Source organism: Balaenoptera ricei, chromosome 7 (assembly GCF_028023285.1).
Source record: "Balaenoptera ricei isolate mBalRic1 chromosome 7, mBalRic1.hap2, whole genome shotgun sequence".
NCBI classification, from domain to species: domain Eukaryota; kingdom Metazoa; phylum Chordata; class Mammalia; order Artiodactyla; family Balaenopteridae; genus Balaenoptera; species Balaenoptera ricei.
Window position 1 is genome coordinate 51,587,671 of NC_082645.1, and position 20,977 is coordinate 51,608,647.

The 20,977-nt window shown below is 33.8% G+C and overlaps 2 protein-coding genes across 5 annotated transcripts in view; one reads left to right on the plus strand and one right to left on the minus strand.

Moving 5' to 3' along the window:
* The window catches only part of GCA (grancalcin), a 44,799-nt gene extending 39,514 nt beyond the window's left edge, over positions 1 to 5,285 (plus strand). For all 4 annotated transcript variants that reach the window (XM_059927174.1, XM_059927173.1, XM_059927172.1 and 1 more), the window contains 5 exons: positions 46 to 89; positions 365 to 512; positions 3,995 to 4,108; positions 4,447 to 4,505; positions 5,158 to 5,285. In XM_059927174.1, the coding sequence (XP_059783157.1) occupies positions 46 to 89; positions 365 to 512; positions 3,995 to 4,108; positions 4,447 to 4,505; positions 5,158 to 5,184 (392 nt within the window). In that variant the 3' untranslated portion in view covers positions 5,185 to 5,285. The remainder of the gene's footprint in view (positions 1 to 45; positions 90 to 364; positions 513 to 3,994; positions 4,109 to 4,446; positions 4,506 to 5,157) is intronic.
* An 11,761-nt stretch (positions 5,286 to 17,046) lies between these two features.
* Positions 17,047 to 20,977, minus strand: part of KCNH7 (potassium voltage-gated channel subfamily H member 7) — a 453,269-nt gene continuing 449,338 nt past the window's right edge. Inside the window, exons 15-16 of the mRNA XM_059927175.1 lie at positions 18,695 to 18,887; positions 17,047 to 17,316 (exon numbers count right to left, since the gene is read on the minus strand). Of these exons, the coding sequence (XP_059783158.1) occupies positions 17,047 to 17,316; positions 18,695 to 18,887 (463 nt within the window). The remainder of the gene's footprint in view (positions 17,317 to 18,694; positions 18,888 to 20,977) is intronic.

Sequence of the window (20,977 nt, forward strand, 5' to 3'; positions counted from 1 at the left end):
TAAAATCGGACAGAATTTAATTCAAATAATAAATATGTTTTATAGCCTTCAGTTTAGAAACCTGCAGAATTATGATTGCCATGTTGGATGTATCCTTGACTAAAAATAGAAAATATTGGAATATAGAATATTAAGGCAATTGTTAGATATAAATGATCATAGTAAACTAGAGAGTTTAACAATACTTTGTCACGTCCTGTTTGAATTCCATTCTTTTCCATTTTTACACAGAAATCTATTTATATGCTAAATTTGGCTAACTCTTGCAGAAGTGAGCTTACAATTTGTTAGTCAATTATTTGGAGTTTTGGGTCCGGGTAGATTCTTTGGTATCAAAACTTATTTTTGTTAATAAAACTATCAGAGAGATTACACAGGAAAAATGGGATTTAATGAATTCAAAGAACTTTGGGCAGCTCTTAATGCCTGGAAGCAAAATTTCGTAACTGTTGATAAAGACGGAAGTGGCACAGTAGAGCATCATGAATTGAATCAAGCCATTGCTGCTATGGGTAAGAATATTAAATTCTTTAGAATCGATCCAGGTCATCTTTGTTCTTTGATCAGATGAATCTTAATTGTTTAAATTTGCTAAGTAATAAAAGGGTATATTATTTCACCAGCTGTTGTCCAATATGATTTCAAGGTTATAGATACATTCTGATTAAAGACCTTTAACAAAACCATTTTATTTATGAGTTTTCTGAAGATGATCTTTCATACATTCTGGTTGATAAAACAATTTCTGAATTTCCTATGTTGAGTATACTTAAATTTATTCTAATTGTTTGTACTCACTTACCATTTATATTGTATTCTTTTGTAACTTGGTAAGATCTCTAATCTGACAGCAAAGGTTTATCTCAATTACAGGTCTCCATACATAGTCTAGCTTTCTGGCAGTAAAAACTGTTTTTTTTTTTATTTTTCTTCTTTTTTTTAATGTAGTGTAGAACACACAGCAGACACCGAAAAACCTCAAAATGGGAAGTCTACATTTTAGAATATCTTAAAAGACTGTAACTTTATTTTTAGCATATCTCTGATAAGCTAAGGTTCTCAGTCTATTTTCTTTCAAAAAGTGATAATATAAATGGTGTTTAACTTGTTTACAGTTAGTGCAATTTTAAGTAGTTTTCTTAATTGTATTTACTTTTGTGATTTTATTTACACTCATTTTTAAACAAAATTCTTTTGTAACAGAACTTTTTGAAAGATTTTTAACTTTCAGAAATCTGAACCAAGTGCAAATTATCTCAAATTCCAATTTAAAGTCAAAGCCATGATTAGTTTCGTTGTATAAATAGATGTTTTAATAGATGGTCATTTTAGGGACAGTCCTGGCCATATAAACATGTATAGTTCAATTATAGAGTCTTACTTCCTAATGAATTAAACTTGGTTCTTAATTCAGCACAGTGTTGGAAAATTAATATAACCAATTGCAAAAAAGAAAACCACCGAAGAGTTCACATAGGCAGTTGAGTGTAACAAAGAGGTATTCTGTATTTTTCAAATTTAAGGTCTTCAGATATATTTTAAGATATTCAAATTATTTTTGCTGAGAATGCTGTGGGAAGTCTTACGAATTTTATCGTCCCACATCCAGATCATAATTCTCTAATAGACAGCTCAGGGCTTATTTGCATATTATTACATTAGTTTGCATATATGACTTCTATTAATTTATACCTTTCCTTTCATTTACTTTTAGCAAGTTTCCTGGATTGTATTTCATTATAGCTATGCATAGAATTATCTTCTGTTGCATTTTTTTTCATTATTTTTCCCTTTGACTGGATTAATGTCTTTTGTCTAAATCTACTAATCCATTAATATATAAAGACAATAATTCTAGGCCAGCATTCTTCACAGTAAAGTGTACACATCTCATTAAATACATAAGACCATCTGTAGGGGTGCAACAAGTGGAATATATTAATTTATATTTTTAATTACTTTTATTCCATTCTTTTTAAATTTTAGTTTTATATATACTTTAAAATGTAAATAGTCAAATAGTAATTCATGTATAGAATTTAAAACTAAATGAATACACATATAATGGGAGTGAGTGATCCAAAACTTTTTACTCATAGAAGTACACATTCAAAAACTTTTGGAGTCCACTGGGCTAGACAATAAAGAACCAAGGAAATAGTAAGAAGACTGTGGTTAAGATGAAAATCTGTGAAGAAACAGATTAAGAGTTATAGGACAAAATGGAATAACATTTTCCTATTTCTTCCCCCTCTGAGTAACCATGTTGATTCTCAAATTTTCTTTGACTATAAAAGACACTTGTAAGCAATATAGTCAATGGGAAATATAGGTTTGAATGATAGCAAAGATCACTAATAACCTTTGCTTTGCTATTCTTTTTTTTTAATAGATTTATTTATTTATTTATTTTTTATTTATGGCTGTGTTGGGTCTTTGTTGCTGTGCACGGGCTTTCTCTAGTTGCAGCGAGCGGGGGCTGCTCTTCATTGCGGTGCGCGGGCTTCTCATTGTGGTGGCTTCCCTTGTTGTGGAGCACAGGCTCTAGGCACGTGAGTTTCAGTAGTTGTGGCTCGCGGGCTCTAGAGCACAGGCTCAGTAGTTGTGGCGCACGGGCTTAGTTGCTCTGTGGCACGTGAGATCTTCCTGGACCAGGGCTCGAACCCATATCCCCTGCATTGGCAGGCAGATTCTTAACCACTGCGCCACCAGGGAAGCCCTCAATTTCATTCCCTTTTACGGCTGAGTAATATTTTACGGCTGAGTAATATTCCATTGTATATATGTACCACATTTTCTGTATCCATTCATCTGTTGATGGACATTTAGGCTGCTTACATGACATGGCTATCGTAAATAGTGCTGCAGTGAACACTGGGGCATCATTCCTTTTTATGGCTGAGTAATATTCCATTGTATATATGTACCACATTTTCTGTATCCAGTCATCTGTCGTGGGACGTTTAGGTTGTTTCCACATCCTGACTATTGTAAATAGTGCTGCAATGCATATTGAGGTACATGTGTCCTTTGAGTTACGGTTTTCTCAGGGTATAGTAGTGGGATTGCTGGGTCATATGGTAGTTCTATTTTTAGTTTTTTAACGAATCTCCATACTGTTCTCCATAGTGGCTGTATCAATTTACATTCCCACCAGCAGTGCAAGAGGGTTCCCTTTTCACCACACCCTCTCCAGCATTTATTGTTTGTAGATTTTTTGATGATTGCCATTCCAAAGCAATCTACAGATTCAATGCAATACTTATCAAATTACCAATGGCATTCTTCACAGAATTAGAACAAAAAATTTTACAATTTGTATGGAAATACAAAAGGCCCCGAATAGCCAAAGCAATCTTGAGAAAGAAAAACGGAGCTGGAGGAATCAGGCTCCCCGACTTTAAACTATACTACAAGTTACAGTAATCAAGACAGTATGGTACTGGCACAAAAACAGAAATATAGTTCAATGGTACAGGATAGAAAGCCCAGAGATAAACCCATGCACCTAATTTATGACAAAGGAGGCAAGAACATAAAATGGAGAAAAGACAGCCTCTTTAATAAATGGTGCTGGGAAAACTGGACAGCTACCTCCAGTCCTCCCAGAAACACCCAGAGCTCTGATATTCTTTAAAGAACTATAAAATTACAGGGTTGAAATATTGATGCATTAAAAAAACCTGTGACATACACTAGACCTTATTTCAAAATCAAAATATATTTTAAAAACACAAAAAGATAATTATTTTCTTTTTCCTAGCTTTCACTTTTTTACAAAGCTAGAATTGTCAGAATTATGTACCACTTCACTCTTAGTAATGAAACCTTTGATCAATTTCAATCGGAATGTGTTTTGTTTCTAATGTATATTTTTATGTAATGAATTTTGAATGTTAATTTGTTTTATGACTTTATTAACAAGAATGCATTGTTTGTTGTGTTCTTTTGAGTTTAGTTTTGGAGGTTTTAATCTAGCAATCCCTTTTTCTAGGTTATAGCTTGAGTCCTCAAACATTAACTGCCATCGTTAAACGTTATAGCAAGAATGGCAGAATTTTCTTTGATGATTATGTTGCTTGCTGTGTGAAGCTTCGAGCATTGACAGGTATGGACCACTTATGGGTACAGTATCATGTAGCTATTTTCTTGAATGGTGTCCCTCACTTTTTTCAGCAAGTTGATGGTATTATGTGTTTTCCCCCTTTATTCACTATTAAATCTAATCAGAGTTTTAAGGCTTTAAAAACTTAGGAATATAAATAGTGAAAAATTGTTATAGCTCAGTTTTGGAAAGTTTTCTTCATATCTCAGTTGCCTGGGACATAAAATCACTTAAGATTTACCTGAGTATAAAATTATTCATTTTTTAGTACCTGGGGACACCAAGTATTTAAAAGTATAGATTTTAAATTATAACAGAAAAAGTAATTTTTTTGCTTAAAGATTTCTTTAGGAGAAGAGACCACTTGCAACAAGGGGTTGTGAGTTTCATATATGATGATGTAAGTATCCTGTATTATACTTTTTTGATATTTCTACTGTGTTCTGTATATGTTTATAGTTGTCAAAAAATTTAAGTGATCTCTGGTTTCAGTACTGGAAATAATATATCTTAGAGACCATATTCTTTATGTTTTTCAGCTTAACGCAAACGTAAGATTCAATAGTGGTAGAAATACCAATTTGACTTTATAGTAAACATAAAAATACTTTTAAATTTTATGACAGACTTTTGGCAGTTTATGTTCCAAATCATTTTTAAGGGCAAAACTACCATTGCTTTTATAAAGAGTAATTTACTTGTGATGGTCTTTCTGAGAGAGATAGGAAATTTTCATCTATGATAGGTAATGGAACTGTTCATTTCTCATTTCAGATGGTTGCTATTAACCTGATTCCAAGTTTGTTTGTTTTGTTTTTAACTGAAGGAAAGGTTATATTTCACATGTTCTTCAGTGTTTCAAGGTTTTGTTTTGTTTTTGTTATGTAGGAATTATAGGGTCAACTTTACCCTACTAGTATAATACAGGTTTGAGTTACAAGCCTTAGAAACTCAAAATTTCTTCTCTTGTGAAAATGCTTCTGTGGAATATAATTAATCAAAACCAAAAACCATTTTGTTGTTACCAGCTGGTGATTTTGCTTATGTATTAGTTTTTGCAGGGCACTATGGCAATTTGAAAGTCTAGAATTTGAAGGCTGAAGAAATACTGTGAATTTCTGTGCTTGGAAGAAATGAACTGAACTACTTTGAATTAAAGCTTTGGGGGATTTTCCATGTTCCTGTCTGTTAAATTTCTTCTCTTTCTATGTGTTTTTACTTTAGCTCACCGTGCAAAGCAGTAAAAGAGATGTTTTTGTATTTGGAATATTTATATAAATATATATAAATTTATAACTTTAGAGATATCTGCATAATAAATATTGGTGTATGATTAAGTGATACAAATACCTCTTAGTTTTAATTTTCTTTCTTACTTTCAAGATAGATTATATAAGAAGCCAAATGATGAAAGCCTAGATAAAACTAATTTATACTTACCTGAAGGTTACAAATTATACTTGGAAATTTTGTTTGTAGTTGTTGGTATTTGAGGGTGAGCCACAAGGGGAAGCCTAGATTTTGCGCCATCTTTGTAACAGGGTTTGTTCTTTGATCACATAATCAGAGAACAGAAACTCATGAGTCTTTGCCTGTGAAGAAGAAAATTGTAGTTCCTAAAATTTTATCTTAAATCACCTTAGGTGAACCATAAGTTAATCTATGGTGAAATAAAACTACAGGAGGCATTGTTTTTCCTTTTTTAATTTTTTGCAGTATATATTTTTCTTCAATATGTTTTATTGTCTTCTGTGGAAAAAAATTCTTAATAAACATAACTTTTTTCTCTGCACTTTATAGGTAACCTAAAATGGCATCTTTTTCTAAATCTAGATTTTTCTGGAAATGACATATTTTTAATGAAATGTCAATATTTAAATTTGTCCTGTTAAGCTAAAATGTTTATACATAATGCTGTTAACTGTTTAGAAAGTTTAAAAAACTCCAGTAATCTACCACTTTGTTTAAGCGTTCAGAAATTATGAGCTTGACTTTCTTCACAACATTAGCCAGTGATTTTGGCATTAGTAAACCAGTAAGTCTTTACCACTAAGTGTAATGTGGGTCCTAAGCATGGTAGGCGTCATAGCAGCATTTTTGAGTGGCGTTACTACAAAAATTGCAAAGTGGAGTCACCAGGTCCTTAGCATTTAAGATTCCTGGTATACGCTGCTGCGGTTAATCCAGTCCCTTTCTGGGCAAACACCCCGAAGTCTTTCTTAATGACGTTTTAATAAACCACATATTTTTTCTTACGCTTTAACTGAATATCTTCCAGCTTAAAGGTGCAAATGGCATAATTTTAATATGGCTCGTGACCAAATTAATGTATAGTTTTTCATTAAAAAATTTTTCATTAAAAATGGAGGATGAATGGTAGTATCTTGAAAAAAAACCTTTTATAAACTTTCACTTTAAAAACATCCTAGAAAGGAAGTAATGTATATTCATGTTGATATTGATAATTTTATATAATTAGCTGTCAAATTCATTTGGTCAGCTTTATAAAAATGTGTGAATAAATAATCCATGTAATTTTGTCCTCTGGCTGTTAATTTTTTTTTTTCATGAACATATATTTGATAATGTGAGAGCATGTTAACTGAGTCATAAAAGATATAGAATTCTAATTAGAAGCGTTGTAGGAAAAAAGCTAATGTAAACACACTGTATATCATTCATGTTGAATAGGGTGATACTATGACCCAGTAGCATGGAATCTTAACATCCAGTTTATACAGGTGGTTGTTACTGTCCTATTCAGAGGTCAATTATAATTTTCCTTATTTGGATGCTCATAGATGAGGTAAAACTTTTTAAATGGCTTGACATGACTCATATAAGTTTTGCCAAATGACACTTTGTGTTAGAACTTCTTCACACAATTCTCTAAGTCATCCTTTTCCAAAGGTGTTCCTATGACTTTTGGTCATAGGAGGTCTGTGAAGAAGGAGTTTCCATGACCAAACGTATTTGGGAAAGTCTCACCTTCCTCAGGGAGCTTAATAAAGCCTAAAGTACAGAAAATCTCATTTAATTTTATTTGACCCAATTTTTTCTGAACTTTTTTTTTTTTTTTTAACCACAGAACCCTTCCTCTTAGCAAAACTAATGTTCCATGCCAATCCAACCCAGTTGTCAGACAGTTCTTTTGCACTTTACATTATATAGATAATTACATAAACATTAGCCATAGAGAATATATTACTAGGATTTTTTTACTGAAATGCAATTCACATTTTTGATGCTTTAAAATAATTACTGTAAACAGACATCCATTACTAAGGTAAAAATTAAATAGTTTTACAGGGAGTATGCCTGGGATATGAATATAGTGTGGTAGTTTGTACTGGTTGACTCATGCCCCAGTTTTCTTATGATGATGTAAATTATTGAATAATGTACACTCTTAATGTCTAAGTGCTTTTATTTATCCAATAAACATGTTTCCATGTCATTTTGAGAATTTTTTTTAATAAACATTCAAATAGGTTGCTGTAAAGTTTTGCATCATACAAAATCTGTTACATAGATATTATGAGATGCTTCAGTTCAAATAACAGTGCAGTACTTCACCTATGCCTAAAAGACTGCCAAATGATTAAATGTCAGGTATTACACTTCTATTTCGAGTGGCAGTTTACACATTTTAAATTACATCAAGGGGAAATGAATACTATTGGAATCTTAATTTGGTCCACTTTAAATGTTATTTCAAGGACTGCGCTCATTTGATCTATCAAGCATGAATTCAGAAACAAAAAGTAATAAAAAAAATGTCAAGTGATATGTTTATTTCCAGAAAAGGCATTTACCCTGGAAGAAAGTAAAATTTATTAATGTAGTTAAAATCTGTGTAATTAAGAACATAAAAAAATTAATTTGTGATGATTTCTTTAAATAAAATATACAAATCAAGTTCATCTGTTATGGCATTACTAAACTGGACAAACAAAAGAAATACTATTTGTCAGAAATGTGCTTTTCTTTGTCCTTTTATGTTTGACAGACTCATAAATGATATGTTTTCTTTGTAGCAGTTTTCTGGGAAATTAATAGGAATAAATTTGTCAAAATCTGGTAAATTAAATCTAGTGAGTAAAATTCAATACATTTTTCAGGTTAGCATATTTTTCTTTTAAACTTTAAAACGCAACCATGGGTGTTTGATTACTTTGAAACTTGTATTAAAAGATCACATTTTTGTTGGTCTTAATCAAATCATTTTCATAGCAAATTAAGCATTTTGAAATAAATGTACAATGCTAAGTTATCATCTAAGAGTATATCTTGACTTCATAATAATATTAGATGATACAAAGAAAAAATAAATATTTCGAACTTCTGTTATTATAGTGATGAATGCAGGCAGGATTTTAAATGACTACTGTTCAGATAATTTGTAGTCTAGAATAAGATCATAACATCACATATGTCCATACTGAATTCAAATTGTCCTGTAACTTAGAATTCTGAGCACAAAACTACTTGCCAGAAAACTGGGAAAGTTATGAAAAATTTCTCTGTCTCACTGTCAGCTCACTATTTGAATGCTGGGAAACCTGTGTTTTTGTTTCTTGCCATGTCTTTTTCTACTTATTTTAAAAAACATATAGTAAAGAAAAGAGCCTTATATTACTTAACATTCCTTTTACCCATGTAGCTTGGTAATATGCAGCTTTGTGTATTACATTTTGAGCATTCAAAACTCAGATGTGCTTCTAGATCTGAATATATAGTAAGTAGACCTTGGTGGCACGTCTACGCTACTATGATGTGCCACAGAGTTAGGGAATGAGTAGGCTCCTTGCCTCTGTGCTGCGTTTTTAGGTGTGCCCCTTCTGCAACATCAGAGATGGTGGCAATTTGGAAATCTTACAGGGAGTGAGAAGAATTGGTCTGGGTCATTTAATAGCTATATTCAGAGACAAGTATGCCAGGAATTAGTACCCCTTCTGATACTGTGTGTGTGTGGGTGCAACCTTTTCCCATAAGCGTAAAAATATGAATATGTACTTTACAGATATACACATATAGTCATTTGCATTTTAGTTGACTGTATTTAATCACGTTTTATCTTGTTATGATTACTGAAATTGCAAAGGATAACTTGAACATTGCTAGTATGGATGTTCTAGAAATGTACTAATTAAAGATCCATATCCTTTTGAAAATTATAGGCCATTTAAGAATGGTTTTCAGATTAATTGAACTTGTGGATACATATTTAATTGCCCAAAGCTATCTAAATGCATTACTCCCAATTTATCTTAAGGCAAGAGACTAAGTTTTTAAATATTTTGCTTTTTCATACTTGGATTCTTATTTTCTAATCCGCTTCACTTGTAGATATCAATACAGTGCTTCCTGCTACTCTGATTTCATTTTTTATTTATCAAGTAGGGCATGTTCTCTTGGTTTTTTTAAACGTTAAAAGTGAATGGGGGGCTTCCCTGGTGGCGCAGTGGTTGAGAATCTGCCTGCTAATGCGGGGAACACGGGTTCGAGCCCTGGTCTGGGAGGATCCCACATGCCGCGGAGCGGCTGGGCCCGTGAGCCACAATTACTGAGCCTGTGCGTCTGGAGCCTGTGCTCTGCAACAAGAGAGGCCGCGATAGTGAGAGGCCCGCGCACCGCGATGAAGAGTGGTCCCCACTTGCCGCAACTAGAGAAAGCCCTCGCACAGAAACTAAGACCCAACATAGCCATAAATTAAAATAAATGAATAAATAAATAAAAATTAAAAAAAAAAAAAAAAAAAAAAAGTGAATGGTAGGTATTCTCAACCTTAAACAGACTCAACAGCCCTTAGCTTAGAACATGCCACATTACGATTAACCAATTTTATTTAAAAGTTTTCTTTGAAGATAGTTTGATGTTTTAAAAACTAATAGATAAATGATTCCGGGGAAGAATTAAGAATGTATGAAACTTAGGCAAAAGAAAATAATATCCCAATATTTTCATTCTAGATGAAAAATACGTATAAAGCATACATTATGAAAAAATTTGTCTCACATGTAAGTTAAAGCCTGATTAGCCATCAGAAATTTTAAATAAATGTTTTAGTAAGTTACTGTTGTGTTCTCGAGAGGCAAAAAGTGCAGTGTTTTTATGTTTCTTTGAGATTTAACGCTTTTTACCACTCAGTCCAGCTTACTAGTGCCTCAGTGGAACTCAGTAAAACTGTAGCACTGTTACAATTACGTGATTTTGTGAAATACATCAGCACCACCATGCCTGTGTCTATCACTGTACCTAGTAAAATGTTGGAAAGAGTTGGCTTCTCTAATAAAAGTATCCTAAGTAGCTAATGAGATTTACTTTCTTTTTCCCCAAAATAATTTCTTTTACAAATTCTTGAATTTTCATGTATAAATAGATCAGAAATTATATGCTTCGTTCTTAAATTATGTATATATACTATATTTTCAATACAACTTGTACACTTTTAGCTACCAAAAATTTGCAACCATTTTTACATGAAATTTACAGTTTTCTTATTTACAGTTATTTGTGGAAGGTTATTGCAAAACTAGTGCAAGTAGATTACACTGTCAATATCGCATACCAATCTTTGAAGAAAATATTTGCTAAAAAATAAATATTTCTGCACAGAGTATTTCAAAAGCATCATGATTTCATGCTACGTTATGTGCATAAAGACTAGGAAATATACGTGTTTTGGTAGATTGTTTCATTATGTTTAAAGCATTCCAAAGTGCTTACTACTTAACCAATGTGAGCAAGCTTCTTTATATCAGATGACTGACGTTTTCAAGTAATTACAAACATTACTGTTTGAAATGTATTATTTTTTTAACTGGTAACATTCTGGTATACATATTCCTAACAAAATTATAGAACACAAATTTCAGCTAAATATAGGTAATATGCCTTTAATTAAAATTGGCAGGTGCCTAGGAGATTAAGAACTGGGGATTCCCCAATATTTTTATCCTATTTCCTTAATATTTGGGAAAAGAGTACCATATTATTTCAGTGCTATTGTAATTATAGGGCCATTTTGATGAGACTGTGGAGGAGTTAATTATAAGATTACTGATCTTTGAATTTTATACCTAAATAACATAAGAATGATGGAATTGTGTGGAATTTTCTCAAATACTCAAACAATATATTGTCAGTATTAAAAAATACAGTTTAAAATGTTAACAGTTGTGATGATTATTTGATTATTTTCAACTTAAAAACACCATTAATATACAGACAGTGGAAGTACAAAGAACATAGGTAAAACATATAGTGCTTTAAAACCACGGCTGTGCTAAATTATTTTGTGTCTCTCAAAATATAAATGAACTAATGTAAGTCACAGATGTCATGACTGCAATTCAGGAATTCATCTGGGTTTTGACACTAGCTTTTGAAGAGTAACCACGTTAATATTGCCACTTCTCAAAATAAAAATATTTTATTGGGAGCATTCCTCTAGTAATTCTTGGTATTCTCACTTAAAAGTTGGATTATGATTGGAAGAACAATGAAATTGGTCAATTAATTGTACGGTTCTGTGTTCTTAACATTGCATTTCTAGAGATGTGTTATTCTATTCATAGTAATAATGTGTTAGTTTTAAATAAATTTTAGTCATCTCCCTCAACCCCCATTTAATAGTTTATATAAGCCTTGTAATAATTTCTTTTCATGCTGTCAATTATTAATAATTATTAATAATTCATGTCTTCCTGTGAATTTTCTTTTCTGTATTGCATATTCTTAAACTGTATTTGTACCACAAGAGCATGTAATGAATTATTCTAAGCTTGGGCACTGATCAATCACAATACCTAATGCTTTATAAAGCATTTAAAAACACAATCCATTTAGTTTTTAAAAGGTTGACATCACTGCATAGTAAGTTAACGAGAACCACAAGAAAAACACCTTTAAATGAAATTAAGTGAGAGGGAGAGGGGGAAGCTATTGCATACCTAGAAAACAATTGCAATGTAAATGTAATTTTATGCATCTTGGACAAAGGTGATATTTGACAAATAGTGGGGTGCTATGGCAGCGGAAGCTTCCCTAAGGGTGGCGTTCTCCTACTCTGATCAGATGCATCTTTGAGAGTTGTGTGAGAAACACCTTATAGATTTTTGTCACAAAGGTTAAATGCGAGCAGTGTCGGGCAGGGGAAAGAGCACTGAAAGGTTTTTAGAAGACATAAGTAGTGCTATTGCACTGGGACCACAAGACCACCACCTTTGTGATGATGCACAAGTCACACGATGATCTTATAGTTTTACGGTGCCTTGTGGTTTACAAAGCACTTCCACAAATACATTTCAGAGACTCCTCAACACCCCTTCAAGATATTTAAGATGTTGTCTCATTTTTATAGTTTTGGATACTGGGGCTCACTGAGGGTTTGTCTTGACAGTGAGTAGAGGAGGTAGGATCTGAATTCAGGCTTACCACGCTGAGTCTCTTGCCGTTGCTACCATTGCACACTAGAGCTTAGGCAGGCTACGTCTGTGTAATGTAATGTCTGTGCCATGAGGGAGTGGGCCTAGATGCCTGAAAAGAGCCATTACAACTGTGAAATTCTATTTTCTGAAAAAACACTATATTTTCTACCAAAATTGTACTTTGAAAATTATTTTTAAATATCCATTTGGGAACTATCATGGATGTAAAGGGGCTTCCTTAGTGAGCTGGTCTTCACGGAATACATTCTAGTCATACTGAATTCAACAGATCATCTTTGCACACTTGGCATTTAACATCACTTCAGAGTAGATATGTTTGTAACGATGAGATTCATAGTCTCACAATTATTATTGTAAATAGTATTACTTTAAAGCTATAAACCTAATAGTGCAAAATACAATTAGGAGAGACAACAATAGCTACACTTGAGTTTTTCTGAATCGAAAATCTTAGTCTCGGTAACAGCTGTTTAGTTGGAGACATTGCACATTGTGCAAAAGCTAAATTGTGGAAAATTGTTTTCCTGATTGAACATAATGTTATGTTCCTGGATGACAGCCAAAGAATCTAGCATTTTTGAGCACCTACTATGTGCCAGGCACTTTCCTATATGTTATCTCATTTCCTCCTCAGGTGTCTTCAGGGCAGGTACCATAATCTCTGGAAAAAGACTCAGGGAGTTTAATTAACTTGCTCAGGGTCACACAGCTATTAATGAAAGAACTCATGCTGAGACCCAAGTTGGTCTGACCACAGAACCCTGCATGGGTGATTCCCAAAGTGTTCATGTGCATCAGAATGGTATGGAGAAGGGCTTGTTATAATGTGATTACTGGCCCCACCCCCAAAGCTTCTGATTTAATAGGTGTGGGTGACGCCCAAAAATATGTTTCTAACAAGTTCCCAGGTGGTTGGAGCCAGTGCAGCTAATTCGAGGGCCGCCCTTAAGGATATCATCACCCTGTCTTCCAGGTGCCTCTTTGAACTCACATGATAGACACATTTGTTTTACTGCAAAAAATGTGATTAGAAATCTAATAACATTTAAATTTTTTTGTGTGATTTATAAACATTTTGATTTACAATTAGAAATCCACTTAAATAATTGATCTACTTTTGGTTTTAACCATGGATAAGCCATTTGAAAACTCCAATTCACTTTTAGTAACTAGTTCTACCAGATTCCTTTTTTTAACCATGAAAGGCATTCAGAGGAAAGATCTATTGTTAATAATTCTTATTTTAGATAGGCAGATCAGGTGATCAATTTTATCCTTAGATAATATATGATGGGATTTTAAAATAGCATTTTTATTAGGACTTTGTTCTTTTAGGCATTTGAGAACCATTGCTAAAGATCAACCTCCAAAAGGACCTTGTGAGCAACCCTCATACACACATTAAACCTGACACCAAATTCTACTATGGCCTGACTCAGTTTCCTTATCTTCTGACTAGAAGAGTCAGAAAGTTCAACTCTGATGACCAACCCATTATAATGGACTTAAGAAACTGTACTGTCCCGGATGTGCCCCTACCTTCCCATGTTCGTTGAATGAGTGATTATTTAAAAACCCTACAAGGACATTGCTTCAGCATTTTTCATCAGCATTTTTCATTCCTGGTTTTCTCAACTAATTAAGAGTGTGGGACTCCTCTATAGGGTAAACTGGTAAGTCTTTCAGATTTCTGCCCAGCAAATAATACCATCAGAAAAAATCTAACCCAAATAAACTTTAGACATTAGATGTCATTTTATTTAGGCCTGGAGACCTAAATATTAATATTATATATTATTTTAAATATAAATATTTATATTAATATAAATATTAATGTTATTTTTAGGTGGAAGGCAAAAAGCATTATGTTAGTGCTTTTAATTACCTAGAAGGAGAGCAGTTGCTATACTGCTGTTAAACCTACCGCAGTTAAACCTGGCTCTCAGCAGGGTTCCAAGATGGAGGGCTCAGACTGTTTTTGCTACCGCCCATGGGGAAAGTGACAGTGACTTTAGGCATTAGATATTCGGCTAGGACAGGAGGATGAATCTTGTAAATTAAGATAATTCCTTTGGCTTAAGTCATTGTAACCACTGAGTCTTCTGACTTTTATGCCTGACTCGCCACATCTTTATACTGCTTGGGCTCTTTTAAAGCTAATATCCTGTAGGAATGGGCCTTCCTAAATCCTGTCCAACTCTCTGAGATTTTATCAAGCAATTCTTTTACGCTGAGAAATTAAGAAGAAAAAAGGTTTATGTTGTACTAGAATTTAAACAATCTGGATGCTTGCACACCCCTCCCCATCTTCCTATTTCTTCGTGTTTAGTTTTTATAAAGAAGTATAGAGACTTTATGTGTGGAAGGCTGAATTTTATGCATGTCATACCAAATGTTGCAGCTGAAGCGTTCACTAATCAAACAATCAGATCTAAATTCCTCACCTGCCAAATCCTCTCCCTCTACAAATGAACATTCTCTGGTGAATTCATTCTGAATTTCTCTGGAGCTTGGACTGACAATCCTTATGAAACTTGTTGCAGCTGCAAAAATCTGCCTAAATATGGAAGTAAAATCCCTAAGTTGTCCTCTGAATCAGAGGCAGCCATTTCTCTCTTCTCTGCTAGGTACCCATAAAAGTTTGTTGAATGAGGAAAGGAAACCATCGGTTAGTCCCTAAATTTCTGTCTGCATAACACCAAATGGTTTGGAAAGCTGGTTAGAATTATTATACTTTTATTGAATTGACTGGTCATTCTGTCATGTGTACTGGATCGTTTATGTTTTTGTTTGCACAAATTTAGCAGGGATAAGAACATGCCTGTGCTTACAGATTGCATCCCTCCACAGATTAGCAATTTATGGAACCATTAAAAACATATATGGAGCAATTTAAGGTCGCTTTAATCATATTTTAACCAGTGCAAAGTTTTTGTAAATTTAAATAAATTGCCTGTATCTGAAATTAATATTCTAGTGTCAAAGGTAAAAGTAAGTCAATAGATTATATTTCTATCCTGGAGGGATAGATATGAATCCATTTAATAATGTACACAGATATAATGTCTCTTTAAAAATATATATGAGTGTAAAAATTAGTAAAGGATAAAGAAACTTTCAAGGATTTTCACAATTTTGTTCAGAAGGAGAGGATACAATGGGCCAGTCCATAATAAGTTAAAAATTGTATTCAAATGAATTGAAAAATAAAATTTCTCAACTAGAATTTGACTGATCAGAATCTTAAATTAACTTGTAATTTTTCTGTACCCTGATTTTATGAGAGGCATATACCACCACTCCCCCAAAATAATCTAACAGTCGAATATATTAAAATATATTCCATGGTATATTCTGATATTCTGGAGTCAATATATATTCAGCCCAATCCATATAGGATAGATTTTCATTTAATCTTTGATTAGCAAATGTATTTGAATAACCAAATAAAATTAAAAATTTTCTGCTGGTTTGTGCATTTTCTTTATACGTAGGTAAATGCATGTTGTTCTTTCACAGCTGGGATTAGAAAGCCATAGCACGGCATATACTTCATGGAAGCTAGTTTTGCCACACAAATCAACTAAAATTGTACGTTTTTTGGAAAGAAAACAACATGCGTCAATAAACTCTTTTGATCAAATTCAGGATTGCCCTAAAATATGAGTCAGAAGAAAGCTGTGGATATCAGTTTGCGTCTGTAGCATTTTAGCAGTTCTGAAGAAGAATCCCTCCCACCCTGCCCCCCCACCAAAGAAAAAGAAAAATTAGAGAAACTTGTTTCTGAGCATTCAAGGAAACGTGCCAGTGGAAAAATTTTAGGGAGTTTGTGAATGCAGTTAGAGACAGAATTTTAAATAGAAAGGCCTTTTTGCCCTCATTAAAGCTGGCCTATATTCATGTATTTGGAGATGGTTTCCTCTACTGTCAGAGATTTATAACTCTAAAACTGTATTTTTTTTTTTTTTTTTTAGCGTGCGGGAATAAATGTAATTCACTATAAACATCTCAATCCAGAAGGGTATCTGTTCTCAAAAGTGACAAAGTTCCCTATCTCCCCCTTGAACCTCCACGAGTTGAGGATCATCTGAGTTGCATCCATGAACAATTTTATCCTTTGCTTTCTTATTTGCTTGGAAGGCATTTTCATAACAAAGTATGGGTTTAGTAAAAGCAGTAAATAGGAGTCTCCATGCAAGAGAAACTGGAGTTTCCTAACATGCACATGATTTAAAAAATAAAAATAAAAAATAAGGTGCCTTGAGATGCTGGCAGTTTTAACATTTGGAACAAAAGAGTTCATATATATATTTACATCCTAACTGCTCAATTTTACCTTACAAGCTTCAATTTAGGAAAATATACAGTACTTTTGCATATAATGGTAACTTGTGAGCCCCTGAGTCAAGTAGAGAGGATTTAAATACAAAAAGGAAATCAGCCATTAAAAGCACTTACATTGTATGTGGAATAAATAGTACAAAATGATTATTTCCCCGGAAGACCAGGATCAGAAACATGCCTATGAAGACCCAAGATTCCTACAGGGCTTAGGGATGAATCTGTCAAAGAAGGATGCCTAATTGGATGAAGGCAAGTTTTTCTTTGCCTCGGGGGGTGAAGCTCTAAAGAGAGATTACTGTCTTGTTTTAAAAGTGAAGTCAAGTTGTCTTCCGAAGCTGTGTTCAGATGCACCCCACTTGAGAGGGATTCTTTGGATTTAAGTTTAGATTTTTCAAGGTCTAGAAATTCAGGACACTGATAGAAAGAAAAGAGAAGAAAACAAAAGAAAAAAGAAGAATTTTTATAATTCATTTGGACATATTTCTAAAATTATACTCATGAAATCTAAACATGTTTTCTTTTTCCATAAATCTGTATTTGATTAGTGGTATTAACCAATCTTTCCCTCTCAAAGGTGGGTCAAGATACTGAAGGTCAGGTATCAGTTTAGATAATCCTATATAACCATTCCAAGATCTTTAATTTTACTCCAAAGCCATATCAGATTATTATTATTATTATTTTAAGCACAATATTTCATATTGAGTTTTCCAGATGAGTTTAATTCAAAATTCCCAACAAAACTGGGATCAAAAAGGTGGGTCATTTGGTGAGTACATTTGGAGAACAAGGAGGAAGAAAAAAGAAAGGAAGGAAAATCACCCATCCCTTGGCAGAAAATATTATCTAAATCCACTGAAAGCAAAAAACAAAGTACATGGTTTTGCATGTTTCCCAGCCATTCAAAACTTGAGATAAATTATCTCTACTTTCATATTTTAGAAAAATTGCATTATTTTCCTTCAGTCACATTACCTTGTGCTATTAATATAGTTTCATTCCCCAGGGCATTTTGCACTCAATTCCCAAGCCTCTAAAAAAGTTTTTACAAGATAGTTCTGATAGTTCTTATTTAAATCATTGTTCTTAGGTCCAGTTTGGCCACAGTGTTTAAGTAATGAAGAACGATTCCCAAAATAGAATTCCAAAGGAGTTGAACTTTTCATATTAACATAATTCAAAGGATTCCTCACAGGACTTCAGAGGAAGGATAAGGACACTAACATTCCTCTTACCATCACCAAGGTGAGAAAAGTTTAGCGCTCACTGGTGATGGGTGGGGCACAGACGTGGTTACTAGTCTAATTACACTTGGATCTCAGGTCTTGCTATTGCTTGTTATTGCTGCTATTCCTCTGCCCCTTCCTTCCTGAGACCCTGCTCAAGGGTGCCTTTTGTCACTAGAGCAAATTACAAACCTTTATTTGAAGCATTTTTTGGACCCAGGGCTAATCCTTAGCTTTCAAAGCTCTACCATTTATAAACTTAAGTAGATTGATATTTGAAAAAAAGCTTTTTCTTTAAAAATAAAATACTAGTGTTTTAAGATCATTCTTCTAGGTCCATTGTTCCCAAAGTTTAAATGAGCAAAAGAATCGGGGGCAAAGGTCGGGGTTGGGGAGCTTGTTTAAAATGGAGATTACAGGGCTCATTCCCAGATGTTCTAATTGAGGAAAAAACAGAGATGGGGATGAGAATCTGTATTTTCCACTGCAGCCCAGGTGATTCTGATTCAGGGGGTCCCTGGAAACACACTGAGAGACACTCTTGGTTATATACTATCTATACTCACTTGTGAGGGAGGACTGAAACTTCGATCCGTCTTGATGGATGCTACCGGATGACTGGTTCTCATCAGGCGGATGACGGGTCTCTGATACTCTGCTCCTGTAGTTACCATACTGTAGGCTGGGGGAACCACAGTGGTTTGTTTCTGCAGCAGCTGTAAGATGGTCTGGATGTCTGCAGTCATTTGGGATTCAAGTCTGCAGGACAGACAGAAATGGGGGAAGACAGTCCTAAAATTGTCCAGGATTGCAAAGCATTTGAGAAAATTGCAGCACCACCAAAGAACAGAATTACGGCCCTGCTTTAAACAAGAAGGACAGGAGAGGGAGCACGGAGATGCTCACTTTCTGTATCTCACTAATGGCTCTGATAAAGATCCTTGCTTTCCTGTTCGTTGATCTTAACAAAAAAACAGCTGAATGAAGAGGCTACATTTTCACAGTGCGTACTGTATTACATTTTTACAATTAAGCTTTATTGATTTCAAAATGTAAAACGCATTCAGAATCCATTTTGAATCAGTCATTCTCTGTGCTTTTTATCGGGTTTTGGTCAGTTTCTTGTGAACATTTTATCTACTGTTTAAAAAGATTTCATAGCACATTTCTCCTATAGCTGCAACAACTGGATAATTTCTTATGTGTTCCAATTTTATATTATCTATATTTTACTTTACCTCTCTCCTACAAACATCAAACATTGTATATCATTCATTGTATTCTTTCCTTAATGTTAAGTACTGTCAAATGCTAAATTCCTTTCCCATCTACAGCTTGGAGCCTTTGGTAATTAAGAAACAGACCGAACATAAAAGTTCACTTGCTTCTATAACACATCTGGCATGCAAAATACCAGTCTGATCATTTTTTTCCCTAAAGCTCACAAGTAGCCTACTGGCCTGTTAATTTCATTCTCATTTTAAATTAAAATTCAAGGGAAAGATAGCAAAATACAATGGATCTGATTCCCCTCCTTTGCATGTGTTAACAGTATTAAAAAAGGATTATGTGGGTATAAGAACAGAAAATTTGGACCATATGCCTCTTTAGAAAACTTTTCTTTTAACTCTTTACTTATTTGTGCTTACTATTTTGTTTCAGTGAAAAATGCAAGGAAAAGGTAAATCTTACTAAAAATTTAAAATCATAGACTAATTTTGCTCAGTTATATACATGCTGTATTTGTGAAATTCAAAGTGGAGAGAACTTAGCCTTTGATTTGAGAGAGAAGAGAATAAACCTGGACAACGTAAGAAAAAATCATTTTTTTCCTTTTAGTTTTTAACATTGACACTACAAATCTTCCTTCTGAGAATCATGATAACACATTATTTGTGCAGGTTTTCTATATTTGGTGTATATAGCCATATAGCTTAGTGTCTTCTAAACAAATAGCTATAAATTATACATGATTGTGCCTTGCAAATGTCAAAACCACAAACTGAAAAAGAAAATTTGAATTATCAACTAGTTTATTTATCTATTTGTTACCCATTGCTCCGATCTAATATTTTTATGGTGCCAACTAAACAGAGGAGACTCGTTATTTTATTATGCACCAATTTTTTCTTTCACACTTCAAGGTACAGCACAAATTTTTATCTGCACCCCAAAATCTTCCCTTATTCAGAATTAATTTCTCTCTCCTCTGAGTCCCCAAGAAAAATTCTACATCCATTGTAAATATTTCTGTATGAATTTATCCCATCATTAACAGCATTTAATATTTAGGGAGTGGCTTACACATTACATGTAAAAGGCTTTGGGCGTGGGGAGTGGAATAATAAAAACTGCATCAACAAATGGGACCCAAGACCCAACAGAGAGTCAAAAATTATGATAACAATTTTGAGTCCTCACAAAACCTTTGTCAAACAGTAGGGGTCTCCAAGAAACAGGATCTCTGTCTCATAGATTCTATTTGAATAGTGTCGATGAGGGAAAAACCTATTGGAAGTGTGTAATAGCAACATGCTACCATGAGTGGGATTCCCGGACACAAGACCATCACATGCAGGTGAAGGAGCTGGTGCAGGGTGAGAACAGGACTGTGCCCACATGACTTAGCTAAGACAGCAGACCACCTCTGTCAACATGACTTAGTTGTTCCAGGAAAACTCTGCCTGGGAAAAATAAGTCTAAGGGAATAAATAACTTTACTCCTTCAGGAAATTTCTATAGATTAACTCACTGGAGACAGCAATCTGCTCTTTTGAACAAATAAACTTGCTTAATCAAACAAATTGTATTTATCCATACTTGCTTCAAGGTCCTCACTTTCACTGTGT